The sequence below is a fragment of the Zingiber officinale genome, chromosome 5A (genome assembly GCF_018446385.1).
Source record: "Zingiber officinale cultivar Zhangliang chromosome 5A, Zo_v1.1, whole genome shotgun sequence".
Classification (NCBI taxonomy): domain Eukaryota; kingdom Viridiplantae; phylum Streptophyta; class Magnoliopsida; order Zingiberales; family Zingiberaceae; genus Zingiber; species Zingiber officinale.
Window position 1 is genome coordinate 128,559,124 of NC_055994.1, and position 18,600 is coordinate 128,577,723.

Consider the following 18,600-nt stretch of genomic DNA (forward strand, 5'->3'; position numbering starts at 1 on the left):
CACAACCAGCAAGAGCCCCCGTCCAGGAATCTCCTCCGGCAGCCGAAGTCCCCGCACCCACACCTATCCGGGTCTTAGCTCCTGAGCGGGTCGGCCCCTCTATCGGAGACCAGCCTGGGAGTTCTGCAACCCCTTCCATAGCTCATGTCGCCTCCTCCCCTTCATCTGCTCGTACCAGGGCACAACCCAGCAAGAGAAAATATGATTTCACAGCCTCCTGGAGCCTGCCCTCTGTGCTCAGGCAGGATTCAGTAGGGGGTTCAGCAACTATGGGTGGCACTTCTCCTCTTCGCAGCCAAGTTCAACTTCATGGGACCTTAACCACCTCATGGAGGTTAGCTAATGAACAGTTCTGAGGAGGCTCCCAGTGGGGAGGGCTGGATCTGACTTCACAACATATTATATTAGTGAGTCTTCATTTTCCTGTCCTGACTATCTGACATTATTTCTGACTTCCCTTTTCTTGTCAGGCAGGCTTGCTTCGTGAGCCTTAGCCTGACCCAGTTCGCCGCCGAGCTACTGAAAGAGAACGAGTCACTAAGGGCTCGGGTCGGAGAATCGGAGCTGCCCCTGACTCCCCGCGATTTATTCAACCCTCTGACTGCGGACGATCCTTTGGACTCTTATCTTCACACAGTAGGGGAGCCCGCTCAATCTGCGAGGAATCTGGCTCAGACGTCTTCTGAAAAGATAACGGAGCTGCAAGCGGCCATGAAGACCAGCGATTCCAAACTGAACTCAGAGGGGCAGCCCCGTCATCAGCTGGCGACCGAACTGGAGGAAAAAGAGTCAGAGCTGGCCACTATCTTTGCAAACCTAAAGGCGCTTCGGGAGTCTAATACAGCCTTGCAGAAAGACCTGGGAGTCATTCGAGCAGACCTGGCTGCCAGCGCTGATCAGGAAAAGGCTTTGAAGGCTAAGTGGGACATTGACCAGGCCACCATCAAGTCCCTCCAGGCGGATCTTCTCAAAGTCCAGGCGAAGGCTTCTACCCTTAAGCAGGAGAATGCGCTGGCTCTGACAGCTGCAGACAAAGTAAAGGTAGAGCTGGTGGAATATAGGTCAGGCGAAAACGATCACCTTAGAGCCTATAGAATTTCTTACGTTAAGTCTCCACTCTTCCAGAAGAAGATAGGCGATCTCATCGATCTGATGCTCTGCTACGGGGGTGTGGGTGATGTGCGCCAGTTGTTTGAACAAGGATTTCTTCGCTCTGACCCCTCAGATGACTTCCTGGACAGGGATCGCCTGATGCGAGAACTTCCTGACGAAGTCTTCCCATCCTTTATCGCTGATGACGACTTCCTGACTCTTCCTGTACCCTCGCCCCCCCCCCCCCCAGTGATGTACCTCCTACATATCCCCAGTTATGTTGTAAAACCTTTTAATGTGTAGACATTCCATATTTGCTTTTATTTGAAGTTATTTAAGCTCAGGAAATCCCTCGGTCTACTGTTATCTGATATTACTTAAGCTTAGGAAATCTCCAGGTCGCTATCTTTATCTTGAGAATTCTTTGTTTCTTGCTCCCTTACCCTGGATCTGTTTCGACCACGATGGTCCTCCGGTTAGTACCCCTGCCCGAGGCCTTTGATAGTTTAGTGCCCCGAGCTGGCTCCCTAACAGGGTTCACCCCCCAAACTTTGGCAAACCCAGGCGAAGGAAAGAGAGTGAGAAAACGTGCGAAGACCTCAAACGCCTCGTACTACAGTAACACGCTTTCCCGAGGCAACTGTCCGCTTCTTGGCTTCTTTGAAGAGTTCGTATTCTCCCACTTCCATGGTCACGTTGATTCTTCCAAAATCCTCCATCTTCACGTTCCAGAGCAGGTAGCTGTGTTCCCACAGACGACGCCAAATGTGATCCTGTCCGGAAGTTGAGTCGGACAAAGGCTGGCTGTGCTGTCGCTAGTGCTGACGGAAAGTCGCCAAAATGCCTGGTTGCTCTGGCACTTACTAGAAGGGTTCTCACGAGCGAATGACCGGGGGGGGGGGGGGGGGGGGGATGATGAGAACAATGACGCGAGGGCTCTGCACACACTCAGACAAGCCGCCTCTACGTAAGAGACCAAGAACCAGGGAAAAAGTCCCCGAGTCAGGCCCTCCGACGCTCAAGTCAGGTACTTTTTTCCTAGAAGCATAGTGAAAGGATGAAAAGTAAAAGACGAGTGAGCATACCTGCGTAGGGACAAAGCCTCCCTTTTTATATGGCAGTGGGTGCTTCTGGAATCTGACGAGTGTCAGGATTTGTCTGGCGGTGAATGACACATGGCATCTTTCTATAGGTCTGAGGAAGGATCAGGAGGCAACGACGAGCCACAGACCGTTAGCATATTCCCTGACATGTGGTGATTATTCTCTGACAGGTTGTTACGATTCTCTGGCTTGATTGTCGTGTAGTGCATGTTTGTTCTAGTCTGTTAACCTTAGATTGGGTCTTCGTGCCTACAAATCTTGACCTGTAGGCCCAGACCTGCATTTCCTGGGGCATTCCTCGACTTGTGTTTGTTGTCCAACAAATCCAGATCCGTACATCCCGCCTTGCATTTGCTATTCGGTCTATCTCAGTAGACCCAGATCTGCGCCTACCGCCCTGCCAATCGAGACCTTTGCTTATCGTTCCTTAAGTCTCGCCCCATATACACGGCTCTGTTCTGTATCTTATCCTGACCTGTAAGCCTTCGTCCACATATCCTGACCTATATGTCTTTGGTCCGCGTATCCTATTCTGCTTATCTTGTCCTGTAGATCCCGACCTACAAGTCTTAGTCCACATCTCGACCTGTATGTCTTTGGTCCGAATATCCTGCTCTAAAAGCCTTGGTTTGTGTGTTCCGACCTATATGCCTTGGTCCGTGTGTCCTATTCCGTAAATCTATAAGTCCTGACCTGTAATCCTTGATTTGCATATCTCGGCCTGTACGCTTTGATCCACATATCCTGACTTGTAATCCTTGGTTTGCATATCCTGACTTGTACGCTTTGGTCCGTATATCCTGTGCCGCAAGTCTATAAGTCCTGACCTGTAATATTTGGTTTGCATATCCTGACCTATACGCTTTGGCCCGTGTATCCTGTGCCGCAAGTCTATAAGTCCTGACCTGTAATATTTGGTTTGCATATCCCGACCTGTACGCTTTGATCCGCATATCCTGACCTGTAATCCTTGGTTTGCATATTCCGACCTGTACGCTTTGGTCCGTGTATCTTATGCCGTAAGTCTATAAGTCATGCCCTGTAATCCTTGGTCTGCATATCCCAACCTGTACGCTTTGGTCCGTGTATCCTGTGTCGCAAGTCTATAAGTCCTGACCTGTAATCCTTGGTTTGCATATCCCGACCTGTACGCTTTGGTCCGTATATCCTATGTCACAAGTCTATGAGTCTTGACCTGTAGGTCCTACCTTCTGAGTTCCTACTTGACATGTAGGCCTAACTCCAGAAGGCCACTTGTGCCCGACCGGGACCAACCTGTAACCTGGCCCTTTGAATCCCATGTAGACTGGACTTTTGACCTCCACGTAGGTCAGACTTTTGACCACCATGTAAGCTTGACTTCTGATCGTCACGTGAGCTTGACTTTTGACTGCCTCGTGAGCTTGACTTCTGACCACCCCATGGACTTGACTTCCGACCACGTCCGCTGTCCGACCCCACTATCATGCACCGTATCAATTAGTAACCTCCTTCAATACCCCCAAGCCTCCAATATATAGAGAGGAAAGAATTTATTATAAGACAACTCATTTCCTACGCACTAGTCGACTGGCACTTCCATCAATCAACTGGTGCAACCATTGGACACAACTAACGGCTACTTGGCAGAATTAGGGTTTCTGCTAACGATCGCTAATGGTCACTTACCAGTCGATTGGTGAAAGTGTTAATCGACTGGTTACTGCTGGCTGAGCGAACAGAATGCTTCTGCTCGCTCCCAGTCGACTGCTCAATCGACTGGACCAGTCGACTGCCACTTCCATCAGTCGACTGGTCCCGGTTACACACTCACACTCATCCTTTCCGGAGTCTCCCTTTGAAGCCCTCTTCCTCATCCTTCGTCTCTCAGATGCACCCGAGCCCGCGACTCCTCTCCGTGTCATCCTTCACGTTGCCTTGAAGTCCACTTCCTTCGTCTTCACTCCATTGCTCCTCGTCCGACGGTCCCTCGGATGTCTTTCATATCATCCTTAACCAACTCAAGGATCAGAGCACTTGGATGAGCTTCCTAAACTTGTCCACACCAAGTTCCTCATGTGTTTTTCACCAAGTCCTGCACGACTCAAACACACATATCAAACCAATATGAAATTCTAACTTAAACTCTTTGACACACACATCAAAACCATGATTGTACCAATCAAACATAAGTCGATCGCACCAACACTTTCTTGAGGGCGAATAAACTTAGTGTGGTTTTATGGTACCGACGACTGCTGGTGAAGTGGTGGAGGAACGTGTTTTGAAAATCCTTGAAGCTACATATGGAGTCAGCCGAAGTTGGTTGAACCATCTTTGAACGAAACCCGAGAGAGTAGCCAAGAACACTCAACACTAGACGTCATCCGTGTATTGATAGAGGTTGGCTGTATTTTTAAACTTGAGCAAATAGTCCTCCGGGTCTGTTGCACCTCCATACTCTCCAATTGCAAGGGGTCAAAAATGAGATGACAATTTATCCTCCAATATTTCACGAGAGAATGACATACTCAGTCGTTCGAGGGAGCTACTAGGGATTGGAGCCTTTCCTTTCCACATATCCCGAGCATGTGCATCTCTCGAGGATGATCCTTAGGGCCTCTTCGGATGCCCCATGTCATCGAGAGGCATGCGAAACAATGCTCTGTGGTATGCGATCGGAGATAGGGGCACGAGAAGAAAATTGATCGGTTGTACAAGTACTTGTTTGAAACTGGCCAGAGGAGGGACCGGGGGAAACTCCATCGACCCTTCTGCCCTGGTCCTCCACTCAGTGTGAGGTCCTGCCACTGAGAACGTTGGGTTGTTTAGCAAAGGGTGTTCGGTAGCTTGCTATTGTTGCGCTATCTTTTGTGCCTTGGCGACAAGGAGCAACTTCAGGTACTCTTGCGATAAGGTAAATATTGTGAACCGTCCAACTTCTTCTATCTTCGCATTTTAGAAACAGGCAAAGTTCCCACGGACTGCGCCAAATCTAATCCTGTCTAAAATCAGGGAAAATGATGAGTTGGCGAGGTGGCGTTGAAGTTGACCATGAGAAGACTTCGAGCAGGAGGAACTTGGTGTCACGATCGAGCCTACGTGTCAAAGAAGAACAAAGGAGGAAGAAAACATTAGTGACCGGGCCAAGGAAGGGTCTTTGGCACAGGTACTCCGACGCTCAAGTTAGATTGAGGGCGAAGGAAATAATGAAAAACAGGAATGATAAATAGTAAACTCTGATAGCAAAATTTACCTGCGCCTGTAAATGGAGATCCCTTATATATTATTATTTTTCTCTCTCAACGAATATTAATGTATTTCTAAAATAGAACCAATCAATTTGACACACCTCAATCTTTCCTAAATTAGGTCTGCCACCTCTGCGTTTACAAGGTGGAAGCTTGCACCGTACGGGTCGTACAAGGAATATTCCCTTGATTCTCTGACAATGGTTACACAAAACGTCAAAAAAAAATATTGGGTTCGTTAGGTCGAGAAGCTACTAATCATAACACTTCAACGGTGGGCTGACTGAGTCTTATATATTGTCTAGTTAGACATTGCCTTTGGACGAGTTGAGTCGTCTACAGAAGGTTGACCAACTCGGAGACTCGACATCTGATGGAACAAGTAGTCCGGTCAGATCATATGTCTAGAAGCTTCGATTAGACCGAGGACTTGGTTCTCCATTGAGCCAGAAGGACTCGATTCTCCATCGAGCCAAGAGGACTCAGTTCTCCATCGAGGTAGAAGGACTCGGTTCTCCATTGAGCTAGGAAGACTCAATCCCCATCGAGCCAAGAAGATTTGGTTCCCCATCGAGCCAGGAGGACTCGGTTCCCTATCGAACCAGGAGGACTCACTTCCCCATTTAGTCGAGAGGACTTAGACTTCAATCGAGTCGGGAGGACTCGGAATTTGATCGAACAAAAGATCCGATCAGCTAGACTACCCGGCCAACTATACGATCATGCTAGCTCCGAATGCTAATCTCTTCTTTACTTTGACCGTCATATCAACTAATCTTCTCAACTTGGGTCCAATTTCAGAGCTCATATCTTATTCAGATTATATGGCTCTTTTTACTAATTCTCATGCAAATCACACCAGGAATAGGAACTCAATTATCATTTGAGATGTTTTAGCCTCTTTCTTGCGTCTTGATCACCAACGTCCACATGGACTGGCTTGTTCAAGCTTCGAAAGTTCGAGACATCGAGCTCGTGAAGGAGTTCAATGTTGTTGGAGATGGAGAGTAATGGAGATGGAGGCGGGAGAGGGAGGAGGCCTAGTAACTCATATCAGCAGCAGCAGAGATTGGAGAGGCCACTGAGGAAGGTTCAGGTCGTCTACTACCTCAGCCGGAACGGCCAGTTGGAGCACCCCCACTTCATTGAGCTTCCTTACCTCCAACTTCGCCTCAGAGATGTGATGGAAAGACTCACTCTTCTTCGAGGAGAAGCCATGCCTTCTCACTTCTCATGGTCTTGCAAGAGGTAGGTACTAGTTATCGATTCGCATATTTGTTAATTCTGTTTCTTGTGTTTGATTGATCATGGAAAACTATATAATTAAGGAGCTCCAAGAATGGATACGTGTGGAATGACTTTGCCGAGGACGACGTTATTTACCCGACTGACGGCGTCGAGTACGTCCTCAAGGGCTCCGAGATCATCCCTGGTGCTTATGGTTAGTTTTGAATCTTTCTCCAGACTACGAGTTTCTTGATTTATAGGGAGAGAGTTAGCTTAGCTTGTTTATGCGCGCGGTAGAAAATTTCCGCCACGTTCCTGTCGGCGGAAGGCGGCAAAAGCCACTCCCGGTCTCCGACAGGCCTCACTTGGAATTGGAAGAGGAGGCGGCATTGATGGCGGCGGAAGAGGAGATCACGAGGCACAGCAAGTGCTCCCGCGGCGTGTCGACGGAGGAGATCGAGCGAGTCGGGGCTCGGACCGAGCTGCCGCTCGACGACTCGTTTTCTCCGCCGTCCACGACCTCCTCCGACAAGCCCGGCGGCGGGAACACCTGACAGCGGATCGAGAAGGCTGACCACCAACCGTCCCTGGCTCGAGGCTCGGTGCTGCTGCAGATCATCGCCTGCGGGTCAGCAGCAATGAAAGGAAGCAGGATCGGCGGCGGAGTAGCCGTGAGACGGACGACGGTCGTGGAGACGGTCGTGGAAGAGGAGGAGGAGCTGAGCCGGCGCGCGCTGGAAATCGCCCGGTTACGTCACCGCCTGGTGGAGGAAAAGGAGAGCCTCAGGAGGAGGAGCATCGTCCATCCTTCTCTCAAGAAATCTTCCTCCTGCAACGAAGAAAGGTTACTCTACGAATTTTCAGCATTTATTGCTCAATATGCGCTTACTCTTCTTCTGTGAGCAGGAGCTCAAAAGCTAGGTTTGAAGAAAGGAAGTTACAGGCGGAGGAAGGAGGAGGAGGAGGAGGAGGAGGAGAGGGTGTGAGAGGGAAGTGCATCCCTGGGAGGAGGAAGTCCTCTGTGAAGCAACAGTGACACGAGAGGGGAAGCAGAGCAGAAGCTTGGATGCCCTACCTTGCAAGTGAGGTCTCTGTTGTCTTCTCTTCTGCTTCTCATGGAGATTATTTTTTACTAACTAATATTCTTTGTTGTTCTACTTCTATCTTTCCACTTTCTATTTAATATAAATATAATATTGTCCTCGAGTACATCTAAATTAAACTAAGTTGAATACCTATTGTCGTCTTTGAATATATCTAAATTAAACTAAGCAAGAAATGAAGAACATCGAGGATGAAAGCAAAATTTTCTTTCATCTCTTCCTAAACAGTAGTTAGGGATATTGATCAACAAAATCACAATACTATTGATTTGGATCATACTACTTACAACATAAGGATCTTTGTAAGCTGAATATATATTAAGAACATTTGTAAAACTAATCAGAAAACACAAATATGCATCCACATGATTGACTAGAACTGATGCAGCACGAGTGACAGCTTGTCGCTCCAAGGTTCTGCATCTATAAACACAAATTACACCAAAAGTAGCTCTCGACTTGCCGAGAACCAAACATGTCTAAGAAAGTTGTCATTTTTATGACTTGGAAGGATTCTTTACTGGTACATTTTGCTGCCATTACTGTGAACAAACTGAGTTCCGAGGTCTCCCGTTTACTGAGAAGATGAACCTCTCGCTGGCGCTTGCTAAGGATCTACCCATTTCCTTGCGGAAGGAATTGGCATAGCAAGCATGCTTTGCCCTGGTTGTAGATGGAGCATTCGAATCTTCCTCTAAGGTGTGTTTTTTCTTGTTGTTGAAGTTCCTGAGATTCTCCAACTCCAGAGAAATTGAATCCATGGAGAACGATCTGCCGATGGGCTGGAATCCGTCTTCCCCGATGTCAATAGGCATTTTCAACTCGGCGCTTAAGATGGGGACTGGTACAGCTCGAGTTCTAGCTGCAAGTTCCAATCTTTCAGCTTCAAATTCCTCTTCTGAGGCACCAGGACCAAGCTCAGTTTGCCGGCTGCCCATCTGATCATTGTCCGCTGAGGTGATAGTATTGGGGCCGGGTTCAGGTGGGGGGAAAGAAGAGGAGGGCAGAGCAGTAGTGCTTGTTCCAGGAACGCAATCCGCGGTGACGGAGCTTGGAGCAACGATTGGAGCTCGGCAAAGGGGGCAATTGACGTGAGATCGTAGCCATGTGTCGATACAACCGAGGTGGAAGGCGTGATCGCACTTTGGGAGGAGGCGAACGAGTTCCCCGTCGCGAAACTCCGAGAGGCACACTGAGCAGCCGGTGGCGGAGGATCCGAGGACGCCATCCCCGGACTTGTAGGCCCACGCTGTGATTGACTCGATGGCGGACTCATCCAGGCCGACGGTGCGTATGTACCACACGTGATGCACCACTTCTTCGCCGTCTCCGCCATAGTCGTCCCCGAGCGGCGAGGCGGCGCCAGCACGGCGTCGGCGGCGGAGGCGGATTAGGAATAAAGTGAAAATGATCATGATTGCGGCGGCGGCGGCGACGGAAGCGGCGGCGACGGGGAGGGCGGGAAGGAGGGAGCTGGAGCGGTGGAGGCGTATGGTGGTGGGTTCCTGGGAAAAGATAGGAGACGGAGGAGGAGGAGGAAAAGGAACGGACGGAGTAGTAAGCGAGTAATCTTGCGGGTGTGGGAACGAGTCGCCGGGCGTCTCGTAGAGGAGGCGGCGACTTGGTCGGCGGGAGGCCATCGTAATGGCCGCGAGGTCCTCCTACCCCTAGATAACTTCTTAACCATTCCCTTGTACCCACATTCTCTCTGACCGCTGGAGCCCACTGTGGAAGCCTCCAGAAACAGCCGCCAGGCGATGGGATCAAGGTGTAGGTGGAAAATTGGGGACGACAAATTAAGAAAAAAAGGCCGGACTGAACCGAACCGGAAAATGGAGTTGATTTACGCCAAGCGATGGGGTCCACACCAAGATCGATTAAAACCATTTAATGCGTGAGGGTGACGGTTGATCTAATTCGATGCGAGTTGTATCCATCTCATAAAGTGTCACGGTGATTAAGCGGCTTCAGGACTGTTGATCCGTCGATAAAATTTAATTCCATTCAAATCATGATATAGACATGAGTAACAGCGACAAACTTATAGAAACAAAATTAGATGTTTATCAAATAGAAAGTAATCAAAAGAATACAATGTTCCAATGATTTGAAACGACATTTTTCTCTCGAAGAACTGCTCTGCTACGATGTCAATTACGACGACTCCACACTCTGCTTTGTTTTCCTTGTAAAGGATGGACTAGTGACGTTCCGGTCATTCAGGATTTCTTGCGATCTTCATCGTCGGATGATGTGGGCACGCCGAAGACCCAGTCGAGCACATTCAAGTACTTTGAGCGAAACACCTCTCTTTCTTGCGCGTAGCAGTGCATGATGATGGCTGTAGCTAAACTAAAGACGACGACATCGGCTCGCTTCAACTTGGATGCTTGAGGGAGTAGTCCGGCATCAGCCAAACAAGTGGAGAAGCTTTCGATGGCTCGAGCTAGGCAATACAGAGAAATCTCAATCCTTCGGCTCTTCTTCTCGATCAGCAACGCAAGACCAGTAGGAAACTGTCATTGATCGGGGGGAAAAAAGGAACTGTGATTGACTAGAGTTTAACAATCAAAACCCTTAAATTTTGGGGGAAAGCACGAGAAAAAGGAAAACATACAGTCCCCATAGCGACCATTGGTATGTTGCATCTTTGCAGAATTCTGAAGAGCAGGCAGGTCCAAGCCCTGCAAAATATGGACTCCATTAGGGAATGATAAATTGTGAACTGAAATAATATGACTAAGAGGAGAATGTAGAAATGAGGAAATTCCAGTTTGAAACTGAAAAAAGTTTCACTTTTTGCTAGGGGGAGCACCCTAGAGGGGCCACCAAGATGACAGTTTCACTTTTTGCTGCCAAAGAAAAGATTAGGACCTATTTGTGAGCTGGAAATTACTTGTATGTGGAAAATATGTTTTGAAGAAAATTTTTATAGAGAAAATATTTCTACGGTGGTTGTTCTACTGATGATGCTACACTATATCTCCAGCAAATCGAAGAGCCACTTCCATGATCCTCCTTGAGGAGTTCTAACAGCAAATGGAAGTGCACCTAAGGGAGGGGAGGGGGTAGCATATCACATAGGATATTGATTGACACAGGACTACATTTGGAGGATCCGATGGCACAGTGGTCATCCACCTCCATATTGGTGGTAGTACTTCCATCCCACATACTATCTGATGTAGCTCACTTCCTCTTTATTGTTACCATTGTCACCATCACCTTCTGGGACAAGTGGACAAGCAATTGACAGTTTCGGATATGCGAGAATGAGGTCCTCCCTTTTCTCTAATCCTTCTTGCAGGAGGGGAGCCAAAGACTACTAGAAAAAGGAGGCCAAGGTGAAGGTGTAGCAGGATTTTCCAGAGGAGGGGGTGATGGTTGGGGCAGCAAGGGTGTGGGCGGTTAGGATGGAGGGGACAATGGCATCCAAACCTCATGCTGGATGGGTAATTGAAGCTCACATGATGGGGGAAAATAACTTCCTTTCATTTCGAGTGGAAGTCATTTTATTTTTTGCTCCATCAACCAACAGAGAATTTTTGGTTGATGAGAATCTTCTACAAATTTGCAACAACCACTTGAAAATGAGGAAAATATTTTATATCAAACAAACAGACCAGTAAATCTTATGCCAAATATCTAGGCTAGTCCTTGGGAAAATATTGGATAGAGAAGTTGTTTTGGCATATAAACCTGGTATTGTTGTATAATTAGCCTATGCAGAAGAAAGCAAGAGCTAACCAGGCTGATGCACAATATACAGAAAGGAACAAGCTAGATCTTGCAGTCCCCAACAGACTCTTACCCAAAATCTTGTAGTGCCTGCATGATACAGAAGAGAGTAAGTATAACAATCATAATAAACATCTAGTTGGATTTCAGGACCAAGTATCAGATATGCCAAAAAAGACCAACTTTATGAAAAAAGGTGAACAACATGAGTCCTGCAATGCAAAGAATGACAACAAAAGCAAAATAGAGCTGCTCTGAGGATTAGTAGTTGTTGCATAGCGGAATTCGTCATATTAGAGGAAAGGAAAAAAATCACAAAACCTTAGACAATGTAAGGTGGAGAATGAACATGCTATACTGATATTGAATGCTGGACATTTACCTACTCCAGAGAGATTAATTGAAGGAATTGACGCTCATATTGTTAATAATTATATGCTTACAAGTGCACAAAACTTTGCATTGATTTTTAAAAAAGCAAGCAACATGGTTCTGGGCCATCATCTCCAAATACTCAAAACTAGTTGAAACTAGAAATCAGAAATAAGAGCAAAAAAATGTCCAGGTTTAAATTGTCAAAATTAGGTGTTCCAGTTTTTATCCAATCAGTACCATTGAGCATAACTTTGTTTAACAAACAAAAATTACATGTAAAGATGATACTTTATGATGGTCACAAGGTAGGTGGATATTCTTCTAAATTATCCGGACAAGTTACTTCCACCCTTCACCAAAAAAATGAACATAACAAATACACACGAAAAGTTTATGTGCATTAGAGACTCACAAATTCAGGAAGCAGAAAAGATTTTTCTTTTTGAGATAATCTGATAGCAAATGTAAATTGAGAAAAAAAGAATCATCATAAGCAGTCTAGGCTTATTCTCAGTACATTTTCAAAAGACCCTGGCGATGAACAATCAGTGCAGGAACCAAGTAAACTGGCAAATAAACTGGAACTGCTCTTCCATATTCTTGGAAAAGGAATTTTATAAAATGTCCAGCACAAGATTGATTGTCATGCACAATCTGCAAAAATTATCAAAAGAAACAAATAATATGGCTGTATTTAACATTCATAGTCAGCAGTATAAATGAACAAGGGAATTTCTTTTGAAGCTTATTGAGCACAAATGAATCCAATAATCCCCCAAATAACGAGACATCTATAGACGACAACCAAAAATAGAGAGTTGAAATCAAAAGGCATAGCATAGAGGGATTTGAAAAAAGAATTGAAAGATCAGCCTCACGGATATAAAGAATTTTCTTATTCTTGAACCATGGAGAGAGTTGAGATTCCATATAAAAACCAATATGATAATCAAGATGACCACAACTTTCTGGATTTGAATCAGAAACTTGAGTTAATCAGTGGATCAGCTATAATATGCATGCAATTTGTTATGGAGAGGTAAAAAAAACTTTAACTCATTTGGAAAAAAAAATTATCCATATGCAATTTCATGATTCTTCTTGTCTTCTCAATTCTTCATTCATTTTTTCTTTTTGTCCTTCCTCATGGTTATTTCTATCGTCTAGCCACCTTTTATTTTCTCCTTATTGCAACAATAAAGAAGATGATGTTTCCTAGTGTTAAATAGCTTCAATATTCTTCTTATACGAGTATACTGAGTTAATATGATAATTTAATAATGCATACCCTCACCACATGTACGACCTTGCTCTATGAAGTGAAACTTACAAATAGTAAAAGTGTGTACTGTGATCCAGAAGTTGCATATTTAAGAGCAGGTATAAAGCCCTATTTTATCAATATTGTGTAAACCACAAAAATGCCTCATTAAATAAACATGAATACCCGATATAAAATATAGTCCAAACCACACAAAATTACATCAATAAGTGGAAAGTATTGCTGGGAAAAGATGGCCTATTTTTAATTTGTATCTGATTTGGTTACAAGATCACATGCAGTGATGAAAAATCAAAATTACTGAAATTGAATATTGAATTTTGGTTTCCTATTAAATAAACCACAAAAGGAAAAGAGAATAGTTACATACTGAACATGGAACTTTCATGTTAGGATCTAGTTTCACATCAACACCAATAGACTTATAATACTTCTCAATCCCTTCTAAGTTCGAAAAAGGCATATTGGATGCAATCTCGCTAACACCCTGCAGAATTAGAGCATCCTTTCCACCATGCTTATTAAGGAATGACTTGTATGAAGAGGGTAAGCTGTCTTGCTTCAGAATGTAAGCAGAGCTGCCAAAACTCAGATGAATTATAGAGTAAACTATAACCACATTTTAAGCTAATAGAAAAAAAAAGATGAAGAGGGTAAGCTGTCTTGCTTCAGAATATAAGCAGAGCTTCCAAAACTCAAATGAATTATAGAGTAAACTACAACCACATTTTAAGCTAATAGAAAAAGAAGATATTGTCCTCAGAAGAAAATCTCAATGCGAGATGAGAAGAAACATGATTACTAATCTGACTTCAACAATCCAGACAAGGAATAAAAGAAAACAAACACAAAAGCAGTCATTATTGTGGAATGACATAAGAGTGAGAAAGAACATAATGTTTCAGCTTCTATTTTAAGCTTGCATAGAGTAATTCGCATTTAGCAAAACATTCACTATAAAACAAGTAATTTTTAGGAGGGGAAAAATGCCAACAAGTTAAAGAATAAATTTTTTTAAAGAAAAATAAATCAATGGAATGTGGCATTGGTAAGGACTAATGCATCCTTGAAATTAGCATCATCACAGACTTTCCTTTAACTAGTAGATATTCAAAAGGCGGGACATAAGAATTGCCACTTAGATAGGTAAAGAATGACAAATTTTCAAGCAATCTACAATAAGTGAAAGCATTAGATTGTGTAAAAAAGAACAATCAATAAAAAATGCTTTGTGTTTGATTTGGATAAAACAAAGCTAGTAGATATTAACATGAACGGGTTTCAGGACATCAATCATCAGAATGTGGCATTATTAAGAACTAATGCCTTCTTGGAATTGTTTTCATTCAGGCATTGGATATTTAACATTAGCAAAATTAGTGCCATCACATACTTTCCTTTACCTAGTAGTTATCAAAAAGCTGGGCAGAGGAATCACCCCTTAGATAGATAGAGAATGATAAATTATCAAGTGGACACCAATGAGTGAAAGCCGCCCATTGTGTAAAAAAGAACAATCAATAAAAAGGGGTTTGTGTTTGACTTGGATAAAAACAAAGTTGGTAGCATTTAAGGGATTTCAGGCCATCAATCATCAGTGTCCATGAATTCTTATGTATCTTGTATGTGTTTTAATCAACTCATCTAACAAATGGTGATGATGTATCTCTGTCTTGGACGATAATTTGCCAATTATTTACAACCGCCATAGCAAAATGGGTAGTCTAGATTGAATTAAGCATAAAAATCTACCCAATCCAAAATGTTATAGATAAATGAAAATGAATGCATTCCATATGAATGAACATACAGGATCTGAGACGAGGCAAGACACATGAGAAATACATCACCATGTGACCAAGTCAATGGTTTACAAACACCGCCAAATCGTTGACTCTTAATCCCACAACGTGATGCCAGTACTGTGGCGCGCATAAGAATGTATATAGCCAAGCTAGTGTGTTGTGTCTTTGGCCCTGTCAAAAGCATTGATGGGCCTGCAATCAGGCCTGCTAGTAGGGATCTCCAACCTGAAGTTCTGAACCAAAACAAAAAAGAATATATATCATCATTGTAGGTTTCACAAAATATATTACTTTTGACTCCCTTACATGATGCAACATTCAATTGCATGAACTGCCATAGCACAGACAACCAGAATCTGAGTTTAACAAAGCACAAGCATCATGCAACAGCTTGCTTCCACAACTAATTTAACCTGGGATATTAATTTCACAGGAATTCTGATTTTGGTAACTTCCAATAGTTAACAGTGCATGTATGTGACCATCTAGAGCGACTTATCTTTCTGTTTCCTCTGTCAGTCTTTATGTGAGAAACTCTCCACAGAAATCACATAGAGAGTTAAATGGATCAATGAATTGTATGGGAGCATATCTTATTAACAGATGCACCATGTGATCCCTTAGCTATTAAACCACAGTGGGGTTGGCAAATAAAATGTTAAACAAACAGCATATTAATCAAAAACAAGAAAAAAATCTAGGCTAGTTAGGCAAGGAAATAAAAAGTGTAAATGTTAGATGTCTTTTCGAATAGAAAATAAATGGTTAGATATAGTAGTGCAGTATTCATAAGTCTTAGTATTACAGTACAGGTTTCAGGACTGTATTTCTAACAGGAATGTCAAACGATAGTTACAGAGTGCAAAGGGTTAGTCTTAGTATCATAGTTCAGTTCACTATTTTGCTGTTCGGATGAGCAATATTTCAGTATGTGATGTACCCCTCCTCCAACAAGACTAATGCTGCTTTCATTGACTCTCCCTGAACAATGAAAACTTAGGGCTTCACTAGGTTAACCTTTGCTTGCTCAACCCTAATTTTGAACTTTCTGATCTTGTGATTTTGCTTATATCAAAATCACAAACAGCAGATTCTTATAATACAGAAGAAGGGTATTTGGAGTAGACAATGAATTGCATGTGCCCATAGCAAGAGTCATTGGGCCTATATTAAAACCATTGTCCATGTAACCAAAGACAGGGATTAATACAAACAAATATGAAACGAATCCAGCATACTTGTATTTGTATCAGGTAACAGCGAAGATGGCAGATCACACTAGCACAAATGAAAATGCATGTATTTGACAGAAGGCATAGGCACAACAACCAGAACGAGGATCCATTACAGGATAAAGATGTCCTAAAAAGACCCATCGACCGTTCAGAAATAACATAGCTACGCACCGAACCAATTCCAACACACCCACCTTTGTCGCCCACCAAATGAAGCAATAATCTCGTCAACCGAAACATATGTTCCTGCAAAAGTCCCCAGAAACAAGCCATATCTCAAAGTTTCCTTCAAAGCCAGCACCACGGCCTCCTCGTTCGTAAAAGATCCCGCCTTTCTGAAAACAGCAACAATAACAAAAAAAAATCAAGCGCCAGCATAATCGAGATGCGTTTTCACGTAGTAGAATCAGTGAAAAGTAATCCGACCAGACCTCGACGAAAATTTCACAGATCTGCGGCTCCTCAGCCGCACTAGAACGGAGAACAGTGCAAGCCCACCCTTCAGGCCGGCGCCTATGGCGAAACCCTTGGCAGAGGCCTCTACCAACCGAAGGATCCATTTCGAATCCTTCTCCGGCAGCTGAGGGAGAGCAGAGGAGAGAGACCGGAGTGAAGGAGGACCAGAGGGCGGGGTTTCAGCCTCTTCGGGTGGATCAGGTCTGGAGATGACACCTTCTCTTACATCCTTTTGCAAGCCGGCTCCGTTGGGCATCCGTACCTTCGCCGGCGAAGAGGGGGCGGAGGCTCCGATGCCCCCGTTGGAGAAGTGAGCCATAGGTGCAGACCAGGCGCTACGCGGGTCCGCGGCGCACTGTACCGGTACAACCAGAGGAAACGAAAGTGTTTAAAAAAAAATGTTAATAATTTAAATTCCAAGATCGGATGGATCATATTTGATAAAAACTCAAATAAAGAGCGCCCTTTTAATTTGCCTGAAATTTAAGATAGCTTAAGCACCCTCATAGACACTTATATTTTGATTTTTTTTAATTATTTCTTTAAATATTTTATCATTGTATTATAGAAACGCCTATTTGTTACAGCTTATAGAAACACCTAACTCAATGAAATAAGATACCAATTAAGAGAGTGTTTAGCTGAGCTTATAAGTTCTCTAAAATAGTTTATAAGTTGTTTTGGAGTTTATAAATTTTTTAAATTTATTTGGTAATTTTTTTTTAAACAGCTTATAAGTTATCAAAATAAATTATTTTGTAACTTATAAGCTGTTTTTAAAAAAATATGGAAGATCCTATTTTTTTTAAAAAAGATCTTATTTTAATATTTTGTTTCTCTAAAATATCCTTATATAATTTCATAAATCTCCATCTTATCCTCCATAAATATTTATAAGCCTAATATCTTTTTATCTCTGTCGACTTTTCTTCCAACGTTGTGTCATCTTCTCGGCCAACGCCTCTTTCTAATTTTCTCTTTCCCGGTACAGAAATTCACCCAAAACCCTCTATTAATAAAAATATCAAAACCCTCTATTAATAATATTATACCCTTTTTAATAATTTTATTAATAAAAAGATCTTATAATACCAAACACATCAATATCTTTAAGTTGGTTATAATAAGTTCACACAAACATTTTAACAACTTATTTTTAAAATAAGATCTAATAACTTATAAACTCCTAAAATATACAGTTTATAAATTATTTTTAATAAGTTTAACCAAACACCCTCTAACTATGATTAAACTTAGATAAACAACTAACTTTAAAAAATATATATATGTACCAAACTTTGAACTACACTTTATTTAAGTCAAACGAGTTATATAATATTTGACTAAAGGACATCTGTATTTAAATAATATATTACCCTAAGTAACCCAATTAAATTCATTTTTATAACTACTTACTAATAATTTTTTTTAAATATATATATATATATATATATATATATATATATATATATATATAATGGCGACACAAACATAGAAAACAAATTTTATCAAGTAATCGTCTTTTTATCGAACTTAGGATCCTGTGAGATTTTAATAAAAATTTATGTAACTTTAGAGTGCGTTTTGCAAATACGGTCAAGGGGGGAGTTTTACTTTTTAAGGGAATTAAATAAGACAGCATTCGAGGAGTTGGACGGGTGGGAGATGGGTGGTTGCCGGTTACGTCGGAATCGACGACGTGGCCAGCCGGAGTTCTTCGCTACTAAGGCCACGTGGAATTGAAAGGAACGGCTATCAATGACACAATTTTATCAAAAGCGGGCATCTAGGTTTCAAATATTATTAAAAGGCGCACCAAATTTTTAAATCTTAATAAAAAGCACGTCTCTTTCTCAAATTATTTTGTATTAAACAATTTTTTTAAAATTTAATTTTGTAATAAATAAAATAGTTTTAAAAAGAAGTACGCCAGATGCGCTAATTTTAAAAATCT

General features: G+C 42.9%; 3 protein-coding genes across 4 annotated transcripts; 1 reads left to right on the forward strand and 2 right to left on the reverse strand.

Annotated features, from left to right (window-relative positions):
* The first annotated feature begins 6,363 nt into the window (after window positions 1-6,363).
* LOC121983230 (protein SOSEKI 2-like) lies at window positions 6,364-7,624 on the forward strand. 2 transcript variants are annotated; one of them, XR_006112431.1, is made up of 4 exons: window positions 6,364-6,673; window positions 6,754-6,866; window positions 6,950-7,496; window positions 7,559-7,624. XR_006112431.1 is itself a non-coding variant. In XM_042536184.1 (3 exons), the coding sequence occupies exons 1-3, from the start codon at window positions 6,414-6,416 to the stop codon at window positions 7,204-7,206; spliced, it is 630 nt and encodes a 209-aa protein (XP_042392118.1). In that variant the 5' UTR covers window positions 6,364-6,413; the 3' UTR covers window positions 7,207-7,611. The 2 variants fall into 2 exon arrangements, 1 of the variants encoding a protein (XP_042392118.1); XM_042536184.1 differs by having other exon boundaries at window positions 6,950-7,611.
* A 430-nt stretch (window positions 7,625-8,054) lies between these two features.
* LOC121981714 (RING-H2 finger protein ATL52-like) lies at window positions 8,055-9,441 on the reverse strand. Its single transcript, XM_042534388.1, has one exon. It carries the CDS (start codon window positions 9,393-9,395, stop codon window positions 8,295-8,297), a length of 1,101 nt encoding a protein of 366 aa, XP_042390322.1. The 5' UTR covers window positions 9,396-9,441; the 3' UTR covers window positions 8,055-8,294.
* Window positions 9,442-9,739: 298 nt separating this feature from the next.
* LOC121981713 lies at window positions 9,740-17,042 on the reverse strand. The gene is made up of 8 exons (XM_042534387.1): window positions 16,622-17,042; window positions 16,385-16,525; window positions 14,961-15,188; window positions 13,521-13,728; window positions 12,386-12,522; window positions 11,503-11,583; window positions 10,373-10,439; window positions 9,740-10,271 (listed from the first exon to the last, which is right to left on the reverse strand). The coding sequence occupies exons 1-8, from the start codon at window positions 16,963-16,965 to the stop codon at window positions 9,975-9,977; spliced, it is 1,503 nt and encodes a 500-aa protein (XP_042390321.1). The 5' UTR covers window positions 16,966-17,042; the 3' UTR covers window positions 9,740-9,974.
* Window positions 17,043-18,600: the final 1,558 nt, after the last annotated feature.